At 42.1% G+C, this 11,425-nt stretch overlaps 1 protein-coding gene across 3 annotated transcripts in view; it reads left to right on the top strand.

Annotated features, from left to right (window-relative positions):
• The first annotated feature begins 521 nt into the window (after positions 1 to 521).
• Positions 522 to 11,425, top strand: part of LOC111587747 (cell adhesion molecule DSCAML1) — a 108,479-nt gene continuing 97,575 nt past the window's right edge. For 2 of the 3 annotated variants that reach the window (XM_023297845.3, XM_023297838.3), the window contains exons 1-2: positions 530 to 1,192; positions 11,102 to 11,422. In XM_023297845.3, coding sequence (XP_023153613.2) covers positions 1,150 to 1,192; positions 11,102 to 11,422 — 364 coding nt within the window. In that variant the 5' untranslated portion in view covers positions 530 to 1,149. Of the gene's footprint in view, positions 1,193 to 11,101; positions 11,423 to 11,425 lie in introns of all 3 variants that reach the window. The other variant, XR_004846414.2, reaches the window with a different exon arrangement.

The raw sequence follows: 11,425 nt of genomic DNA, 5'->3' as shown, positions 1-11,425 counted from the left end.
TGTATACTTACATATGTAAACATACATACTTGAGGGGCACTGAAGATGGATGTTTAGATTGTGTCTTGCAGGTGCTGAACTAGAGTGTAAATTCATGTAAATCAGGCTTGTGTGTGAGCAGGTTGTTTGCAAAAAATCAAACCATCTTTACAACTATTGTTTAAAGTAGTTTGACGTCAGTTTAGGTGACTGCTGAAATATTTAGGTATTTATGACACAATATGTATTTTCGTGGTATTTTGTCAGTAACCAACCCTGATCAGTGCGTCTTTACGCGCACCCCCTCTGTGTGAGAGAGAGATTCACAGATCGATTTTAATGAACTTATTGACCATCTCAGTCGCAGAATTGGCCTCATTCACACCTTTTTAAATGAGATTGATTGTAGATAATTGCCTGCAGCTGTTTTAATATCAAAACTATTTTGTGCCATTTGAGCGCCTCCAGTGTTGGTAGCTACACGCAGGTGCGCAGCGCAGGGTTCATTCCCGCTTTCCACTGGAAGGAATCGGAGTCTGCAGCTTCTCTGCGCTCCCGAATTCGCACTCCTGCGTGCCAATAGTCTTTTATGTCTTTTCAAAGACACTCTCTGTTGGTGTGGACAAATTTACCTTCACTTTCTGGGAACACCGTTGCTAAGAAAATGAAAACCGGTTTATGGAAATTGCCAAGTTGATTTGCATGGAAAATACGCACAGGCGTCCCCCTGTCTCCTTTAACTTCCTTGCGTCAAAACAAAATCCAAATGACTTGTATGACGGGATTTTTTTAAGTTTACATTTGGAACTCCATCAGTCTACTGGATAAAAGCATATTTTCAGTGCGCGTAATACAGAGATTCAGTGGTTCTCGTTTGGTCCCTCTATTAGTACGTATGGCTCACCTCTCCGCCGCGGCGCATCATTAGGATACCGGGGGTGTGGCGACAGCATCCTGTCCCGGTAAGGGGAGGAGAGAACAGGGCACAGAGGCGGTACTTTCTCCGCTGCTCGTTCTTCGGCGCTGGAGAGTGTGGGACCAGGGCTGGAGAGACCGCCGGAGAACAGCAGAACCAGTCCAGCACGGAGCCTCGCCTGGCCGACCGCTGCGCCGTGCACTCTTCTTGGGGACTGCACAACATTCCTGTGAAATATAACTGCTTTTAATGGCATGTGGCTTGTAACTTTACTTCTGCTGTATTCTTTGCAAGAAGGTAGGCTTGAATTGTCTTAAAGTATTGCTTATCTGCATGTTGCCCCCCTCTCCCGTGGAATGCTGAAGTTGGCTGTGCATGCATTTTAGCGTGTCTGGGTGGTCAGTGTTGGAATAAATTAATTGATGCTACAAAGGAGGGCTAGAGATGTCGAATCAAACTCCAAAAACACATTTGGAGAAAGAGTGATAACTTTTTTGTTTAATGTCGTGAGAGGATGCTTTCCTGATCAGCCATGATGTTCTTCCCTTAGCGAGAGCTCGGATTTCTCTTACGTTCTCAGTGTCTCCCAGTGATGATCTGATAATTTGATTAAAATGATAAAAGAGGCTCATTATGAGCATAACATCAACATGCACTCTACTTGGGTGATCGCAGACAAAACGCACAAAGATGTCCAAAGTGCACAGTCTGTCTGTTGGAGATGAAAAAGACAACGGCATTTGCATTTTTCATGATGAATATGTGGAGGTGTCGTGAATATGGAGGCTGTTGAATAGGAGGAGAGGCTGATAGGGATCTGCAGGCGCGCGCACGGATAAAAAGGGGCGACCTGGAGCGCTGATGCTGGCCACAGCTGTAGGCTGTTTACTCGCAAAAGTCCAAGAGGGCAGAAGAGTTTAATGCATTTGCAGACTTTTTCTGTCCTGTTGCAGCGCAAATAAGATGTCAGTGTTTGAATGCGCGTGTGGGAGACTGATGTGTGAGGGGAGGGGGGGGGAGGGGGTCCCGAGGGGTGAAAGCATCCTTTTCCAGCAGTTATTAGTATTATTGTTTTGAATGGAGGTAATATATAGACGCCAGGTTGAGTGTTGACTTGCGTGTTGTGTGGTGTGTATGCGGCTGTGAGGCAACAAGGGTCAATACATTTTATGAGAGACGTGTGAACTGATGCTGGGGGGTATTGAGCGCTGGCCTTTAATTTGCAGATAATGTGCCCCAGTTGTGTATTTAAAACACCAGGCCTTATATTATAGATTGTTTGTTTTTTTTCAAATCTTTTGATAAAAATGTAGGAGTGTCAGTGTGTGCAGTCTCAGTTGTTATCATCCCTGGTCTAATTATTCATCCACCATTTTCTGTGGCACCAGATTCTACTGATTGGCTTCGCTCTAAATACTGCAGAAGCGAGATATTTATTTTGCCTTTTAAATGTGAAATCATCCGTTCTTTGCAAGGATTTCTGTCACTTCGTAACAACCACACAATGAAAAAAAAAGAACAAGAAGACTTAATTCTGCTCTTAATTATCATCCTTTGTCTTTACGCACGGGTCTATAACTGAGGATATGTGATTATAAAGCCTTCTACTTGATAAAATTGACGAAAGGTTTAAGCATTTGTTTGTAATTGTGCTTCTGTACGCCTGTTTCATGCTCCTGGTCGCCATCATTGGCCTTGGCAGTGCCCTCTGCCAGGCTGCAGCTGCGGCGGGGACTTCTGTGCTGTTTTTGTTGCATGTAATTGGATTACAGGGTCTATTTCGATTATACACACTGTACATCGCCCTGTCCCGTGACTGAATGAGATGTACTCTGTGTGTGTATGTGTGTGCGTGTGTGTGTGTGTGTGTGTGTGTGTGTGTGTGTGTGTGTGTGTGTGTGGTAAGGGGAGGAGGGTTAGGGGGGCTGCAAACAGCCACTGGAGCGGAAAGAGTGCTTGAGATGGGAGAGATGTAGATAACGCAGTGGAAAACAAACTTCCATTTTCCGTTGTTTTTCAACGCCCTGTTTCCCTCATTTTGCACGAATCAGCTGTGATTTATTGTTTCACATGCTTGCTGTGTCTTTCAGGTGTGTTTAATTTTTCAAAAACCGTTGTATTAAGCGGAAAAGGTAGGTCTATTATCATACATGCATATGCATTAGTACTGCGTATTTTCATGGCTCGGCCGCGCCTCCTAGAATGACACACAAGGCTCTACTTATTCTTTTTTTTTGCATGAATATGAAGATTTGTCAAATCACACCTATTTAGGATGATTTTCATTTTCTGTATTCCCCTTTTCTGTCGTTAATTAGACATTCATTCAGTCATTACTGACCGTTTGTTGCTTTAGTTTGGCTGCATATCAGCACACCTGCACCCATGAGTGCGCAGAGGAGGGGGAGAGGAGAGGGATGGATAGATGGATGGATAGAGGCAGAGGAGGGGGGAGAGTACACTCATTCTTCTTTGTCATGATTTGGGAGGCTGCTTGTCATTTTATGGAAATAAAATTGAGACAAACTCAGCTGTGGTGCTGTGTGGGAATCTTCTTTCAGGCCTGACAGGCCAGAAAAGGGCCTGAGAAATTGGAAAAGGCTCAAATGGTGATTGCAATTAATACATTTTTAAAATCGTTTGGAAAAAAGACATTCGCTTCCGCGTAGAATTTGAGGAATTTCCTTCAGTGATTGTACAAATTTCAGGGAAAAAAGCTGAAATCATCATGTAGCGATGTAGTTGAAGTAAGAGCTCTTGCTATAATTATTTCATCAATTAATAAGATTCCGGTTCTATCCAGTTTCGGTCGACAGGCCTCCTGCAACACATACTTGACATTAGACTGATTACTGTCTGCGCCTCAACGTTGTTTCTGCATATATACAAAACACTTTTCCTTCAATTTTGTGCCTTAAATTTATTTTTGCATTTGATGTGCTGAGCATCGTGTTTCCCCTTATTATGAACTGTTTAGACCCATAGTGTGCTTCTGTCTGCTAACAGTCTGATAGGATTAAATGTGGTGGCATGTAATGTCGGTGTGTTTTTCTTGATTTAACAGCACACTGCAGTTTAAGAAGCATTTCAACTCAAATGTTCTGCTTCACCTGAGTGGCGCAGTTTGGAGCATTTACTTTGCAAAAAGACCCCTGTATAATTTCGATACACCGCCTGAGCTGCTGATCTGTGGATTGTGCGTAAACTTGGATATAAAACAAATGCCGACTAGAAGTGCGTAGAGGGGGAGCCCAGTAATTGCGGTGTGAGTCAGACTCTGGTGGCTACTTGGCTACACCCGTACGATGGATTTGGAGATGTTGCCTCTTCAGTGGCGCATGGAAGTATGACAACATCTCTGAAGTTGTTTTTTTTCCTTCTATTTTTAAATAGCACGTCTTAAAATCCGGGTGAATGTGCTTTTGTTTGGGAGAGGTGTGCCATGTAGTTGCAGAGTCACTGTTTTGGTTTAACAAAAGTTAAAGTGTGTAGTTTGTACAGGAGAAAAGCAGAATGTAGGATTTCTTTTAAATTATACATAAGTGCGTTTGCGTAATTGTTTAACAATATCGTGTAAGTAAAGGTCAGCAAAAGCGTAGCCATCCTTCTCTTGTCTCGTCTTTCTCCTTTTCTCCCTTCAGTTCACACTCACACCGAACTGAGCTTCAGAACGTGATTGTCCTGCAGTCTCGCCACGACATATCCCCAGTAACGCATAATTTAGACCTCTGTGCGTCTTATTTCTCCGGCTCTGCCCACGTAACCTGTAAGGTTTCTTGGAGAGAGACAGCGCCACAGCGCACAGCCACATATCAGTCTCAGGTTAACTTTCCTCCCTCGCTGTGCTCCGGTGAGAAAAGCCTGCTTTCATTGTTAAGAATTGGCGCTTTGAATGATGCGGCACAAACCATTTGAGCAAGTCATTCGCTCTCATGTTAACGTGTTATTTTAATATTTTTTGAAACACTCCATTTCGTGTGCTAGTTGGTGTGAGGTGCTAGTTTCAGGTATATTGAATGCACTTTAATCAAAACAGGTTATTGCGCTAAAAAATTAATTTAGGGATCCCCCTCCCCCTCCCCATCCTAATTTAGGGACTGTAAGATTGTGTAAGTGAACAATGGCGCACGAAAGGATTTGGAAAGAGGGATTATCTTGGACTGAGCTTTTTCAGTTACCACACATCAATCAGAAAAGCAGCCTCAATGTTCCCTGATGGCTCAAATGTCTGTTTATTGTTGCGCAGCTTTAGATCTCAGGCCTTAGCAACATCATCGTCACTACACTGTAAGCTGTCACTCAGGTGGATTTTGACCGCTAAACTCAACAGGTTTTGTAGTGTCCGGTTGCTCCCGGGCCCCACTGCCTTTATTCACAGAGAAAGGTGGATGATCCCGTCGGCAATGACAAAACATAAAAAAGGCAAACAACAAATAAGCAACAAAACAATCATACTCACGATCAGCTCTCTTTCACTACGCCTCTCTTTCTCCCTCTCCTGTTCTGCTTACTATCAAACAATTTATGGCCCTGTCTCTGAGGGAGAATTGGAAAAAAACAAAACACATCTCTACAATCCTGACACTCACTTCAACAGTGGAAATCATCTTTTTGAAGTGGGAGATGTGATTTTTCAAATGCTGAAATGGCTGCCTAATATTTTACTGACACTGCATAAACTGTGTGTAGGGGTTGTTTACCACCTACTACCCCCTCCCCTGTATATGTGTGTGCATGTATAGTGTATTCGCTAATATTGTATCGTGCAGTTTTTCTTTTATGGCTCCAGTGTTCCACCTATTGAAAATGAAACCATGTTAGAAATGATTTCTTTTCAGAGTGCACAAAAAACCAGAGAGACACATTGTCACGCAACCCTAATGCATATCTCAATCTGCTGTCATTGTATAGTAAATGAGTAGCTCCCTCTATCAAACATGATCGTATCTTTTTCCTTTTATGTTGTGCCATTTTTATGCAGCATCACTGCAAAGGCTGCATTGCCACTGACTTCAATGCTTCAGCTGTTATTTGGCCTTTGTGTGTTTTGTGTGCTGTTATCTGTAGTGCTACATGGTTCACCACATAGAAAATCTACTTGCTATTATGAACGTATAAGTGCAAACTGAAATGTATTTACATGACTTTGTGTGTGTCTGTTTGAAGGAGAGAAAGAGTTACAGAGGGAGGGAGAAGGAGGGATTTATAGCCCTGTTTTTCTATGCACGTGATGGTATGAATCTGTGTGTGTGTGTGTGTGTGTGTGTGTGTGTGTGTGTGTGTGTGTGTGTGTGTGTGTGTGTGTGTGTGTGTGTGTGTGTGTGTGTGTGTGTGTGTGTGTGTGTGTGTCTGAATGAATGTAGATGAGACAGAAAAAGCTGCATTATGCATAGCGGTTCACCATAGGCAATATCCTTGCTTCTCCAGCATACATATTCATACTCCATTTTCATATCCACTGCAAAAACGGGAAAAAAGTGCAAATGTATTTGAGTGTATAGCAAAAAAAGAGAAAGATCTGTGTCAAAAGAGAAACCAAAAAGGACACACTGGCAAAAAAGAAAAGTGAATGTTTAAAAAGGAAGCAAATATAAGGAAAAATGTGAAAGGTTCACCTGACAGGAAAGATGTTTCTGGGTGTTTCACCCAAAATCACTTTGACCTTCTTCATTGTAATCAGTGCACCCAGGCTTGAAGAAGCTAATCAAAATACAGTTCATGAATGAATGAGTGCTGCTCCTTTGCTCCTTATTTCTCTGCTGAGGAAAGGGTGGAAAGGGAGCCTGGGGCACTGAAGGACTCTGATAACATCTGAGGTTGGATGTTGCCCAAATAAACAGGAAAAACTAGGTTACTGTGTTTCATGTTTTTATCGTGTGTTTCACATTGCTTTGCATGAATCATTGTCGTCTGATTATGATATCTGACAAAAAGATTAGTTTCTTTACGTTACTTGTGGTCATCCATACATTTCAGTCACATTTCATAAAAGTCTGGGTTGGATAATTAGTATATGCCCTCTATTGTGCAGTTTAATTCAGCATATTACAGTTTCACATGACAATAATGCCTTTAATTGCTGTCCCATAGGTACACTTCAACTGTCAGATATCCTAAAGAGGTCAAGGCTCCATTGAAAACAAGAATATAAGACTGCACAATTGTCCTGCAACATCTTACAGCTCTTCTCTGTATCATAGCACATGTGACCACTACCTGCAGCCTGGGAACCCCGTATGAATGAAATGACATTTGATAGGTTTTAGGCTGATGGTTTCATTTCCTAATCACTTCTTCACAATCTCATCCTTCTTCATTTAATTTGGACGTTTTCACCCCAAACTCTAAGCGACTGCTGCCATGAAACACGTGGTAGTTGTCATCATGATGGTCTTTTCCGCTGGAGGCTGTAATCTGTGCAGTTTAGACCATGGTGGCTCACTTCTGCGTGTTTGTTCACATGTTTTTGCGTGCATGAGTGTGTGTACTATGCGTGAACTCAGTGACCTGAATTCATACTGTAGGACAAAGCGATTAGCCATCACATCATAAGCTGTTGCTTTTTAAAGGTTTTGCCTCTGAATTTGAGTTGTTGTCAGATCTGTTTTAAAATTTTTGCTCGAGGCCATCTTTGATGATATCACAGGATGGTTAGAGGTTTGTTGATTTTCAACATTTTAGAGGATAAGCAAGGGGTCTCAACCTGGGAGACGGGACCCTCATAAGGGTTCAGATAGCAAATCTGAGCGATAAAAAACGTTAAAAAAAGTAATTTTTTTAATAGTTTTACTTCTGCAGTTCTTTAGAAATTATTCAGCTAAACAAGAAAATAAACGCAATTATTAGATGAGGGATATTTTTAGGGGGCAAAAGGTGGTGAATCATCAGTCAAATATGCATTAATTTTACCTTAGGAGGTACTTCTGCACTTGGAAAGATTGTGCAGTTACTCAAACGATTAAAAAAAATGATCAGATTAGGATTTGACAGAATATATTTACGATATGTATACAGATACATCCACATACAGAATTACAAATTGGTGTGATTTTTGATTTTTAGAAACACAATGAGCTGACTTCTTCCCTCAGATTAACCTGAGTGATATGCAGCATCTGAACACAAATAGTTAGCAAGTGGGCATAAAGATCAAAATGAATATGTAGAAATATAGTATAAAGGGTTGAGACTTTCATCTGTCACCATGAATGAAAACTTCTGACCGTACATGTTGTAGAAAAAGAACCGATGGCTAAACACTGACAATTCCAGGATTACTTGGTTTTGTATGCAGCTACAGATGCACCAAAGTTATTTCTGTGGTGTAATACCGTCATACAATCACACAAAGTCCTCCCCATCCACACAGGTGTATAGTTAAGACATTTGAGCTCTTCTGTTCTGGCTTTAAGATTTAAGAACCAGCACTCTGAAGAATAACATTTTGTGAGGATAATAACATTCTGAACATCAATTTTTGCACAGTGAAATTGTTTCTTTTGTGAGTGCTTTCAGACCAAAGATACATTGTGGTTGTCATGAGAATATTCAGCTTCAAAAAATAGAATTTGCCATCAAAGAGAAGCAGGTCACTGTCACCGATATCATGTGCTAATAGTTTCCTCCTTATTTACTCACTATGGAATCACTTGTGTGTGTGTGTTCCTCAGCCGGCAGCACATTGTGGTGCTCTCCGTGGTGCTGAAAGTGCAGATCAGTCAGCCTAGCAGCCCGCGAGAGTGATTGACATGGATTCAAACGGCAGGATGGATTGAACTTGACCTAAATTCCGATTTTTTTGAGCAGAGGATCTGCTCCAACAATGGCTCTCTATCTCCTCCATCTCCATCGTGCTCGTGCATTTACGGTCTCATGTTCTGCACATGCACCCAGGCAGCGATCCCAGCTTTTTTCTCTCTCTCTCTCCGCACACCTCGCTGCTGGCTGAGCTTGACATCGAAAAACTGAGGCAGTTATTTAACATTAACCTCTTTATCCCTTTGACCTTACCACACACAGATGCACACACTCACTCATTCGGTTGCACCCAAACACCTTTGCACCTGAGAACCTTTACCCTCAACCAGCCACCCATGTCCTGTCGACAGCATTGTTCCTGCCTGGCTTCCTGATCTCTCCTTCCGCTCCACACCTACACGCGCATGGAAACCAGGGAAGTCGGACATCGGCCTCCCACAGCAGTGTGATTACAGAGTGGATAGATGATGTGTGTGTTAAATGTGAAAGGAGATTATGTGGGTTTAAATCTCTGCGTCTGGCATACAAATTTCAATCACAGAACATTGCCTGTCTCTAATGTGGCAGGAAAAGACAAGAGAAAGCGTGTTTGTGTCTTGGAGGGGTATCTGTGAAGGGTGAGTAAATGATGGGAAACGGCGAGACAAGAACGAGTAACTGAGATAAGACAGAGGGATGCAGATGGATGCATGAAGTGGCAGACAATAGAGGAGAGGGTGAAAATCATCTGAAGCCAGTTTTGTCCTTAATCCTTACATTTTAGTTTGAGCTCTTTCTCTTGCGATTTCATCCCATTCTTTTCATGTTATTAATGTCATTATGTCATCACATGCTACTATTTATACTAGACAGAACTGATGTAAAAATAGGCTTTTATATCAGCTGTTCATTCTTGTTCTTGCCTTGTATTCAGATCTTAAACAGAGAGCCAGTCTTTCATTTTATAGCTAGCTACTAATGATATCCATTGATGTAGAGGATCTGTAAAAAATTAGAGCCTGAATGACATCCGATAGCATCTTTATATCTCCATTGATAGCCAACACCCTATTTTTCTCCCAGCACACAGAGAATTAAATAGATATGGCTAATCCAGGCATTGTTGACACAATCCAGGAAAAGGGATTAATTAAGTATCATTGTCTGAGAAGAAATTCTCTGGCTCGGGGCACAGCATCTTCCCCTGGCCTCCAGCCAAGCTGAGCTCAGCACTTCTTTACTCTCCTCTATACCCCCCTCCTCCTCCCCAATCCCAGCAAACACACCAGAAACACAGATCTTAAAGAATGCCTCAGTAGCCCACTATAAACAGGGTGTGGGACATATTGAGAGAGAGATATTTGGTGGTCTGTCTCCCTTAGGACAACTTATCTTGTAGCGGCTCTTCATTTGTGCCACAATAGCGTCGCTTTACAGCAAACATGTGTGATATCCAGCTCCTCAGGCTTCTACAGCTACAGATATAGGCCTTCCCACAGTGATATGATATGACTAGAGCTGGCCTGAGACATAGAACGCTTAACAAATACCCATGTGAATTCTCTGTTTTCTTCCATAAGGGAGGATATCAGCAGAAAAGATAAAGGTGGTGGTTGGGGTCTAGTTATGCGACCCATTTTCCCTCCAATTGAGAGGCAGATTTCCAAAGGACTCCCTGGATACATATATTAGATTAGAGATATTAGGATAATGCATATGGGATGAGATGGATGAGTGCAGTTTGGCACGCAGGAAGAAAGTTGTTTGGGTTGAGGTGACCTGGATGCCTGTAGATCCAGCTTGTTTACTGAATGTGGGGGATGTATGCGTTTGCATTTGATGCATTTTGATAAATTAGCATGAGCAGTAGTTATTTTCAGTTGTAATATCCCATTCAACTAATAAACTGACTCACATAAAATATTGTAAATACATCTCTATTACACATCAAAAAATACCAGAATAAAAGGACATATCAAATACGGAAAGTGTCATTTTTTATGTTAAAGTACAGTTTACAGTTACGGTTTGTGCTTTCATATGGGAATTTACATGCTTATCAAGAAATGTATTATATATTGAATGTACGATTAAATTAAAACTTTCCTGCTGTGGGATCACAATCTGATATTGTAGTCCACATCTACAAACAGTACTTCAGCAATGAGTTTTGCAGTATTTTAATAAGGAATAGACAGAAATGCCCCACGTTGTTCAATAAACACTTACTGCATTTGTACACATGGTATGTTAACAAAATGTGTAGTAGCATCTTTGTAGATTGTTTTTGTCAGTAGATAAAGTGTTATTATGTTCATGCGTTAAGTGTAGTGGTGCAGTTTTTTCAATATTCACTGAATAATCAGCAGTGTTTTTTGATTGTCTGCATGCTGTGATACGTGAATGTTACCTCCATGTCTGACACATAGCAGCTAACTAACTCTGTCTCCCTTTCTCTCATCCTAACAGTCAACAGTGAGGATGTTGTCTCTACGCGGCTGTACTTTGTGAACGCCTCCCTGCAGCGGGTGACCTTCTCCAGCTCGGTGGGGGTGTCCCTGCCCTGCCCTGCGGGCGGCGCCCCCCATGCCGTCCTGCGCTGGTACCTGGCCGCCGGAGACGACATTTACGATGTGCCCCACATCCGCCACGTGCATGCCAACGGCACCCTCCAGCTCTACCCTTTCTCTCCCTCCGCCTATAACAGCATTATCCACGACAATGAGTACTTCTGCACAGCTGAGAACCAAGCAGGCAAGATTCGAAGCCCCAGCATCCACATCAAAGCAGGTG

This window comes from Amphiprion ocellaris, chromosome 7, assembly GCF_022539595.1.
Source record: "Amphiprion ocellaris isolate individual 3 ecotype Okinawa chromosome 7, ASM2253959v1, whole genome shotgun sequence".
Classification (NCBI taxonomy): Eukaryota; Metazoa; Chordata; class Actinopteri; family Pomacentridae; genus Amphiprion; species Amphiprion ocellaris.
This window is presented reverse-complemented; position numbering and strand designations above follow the sequence as displayed.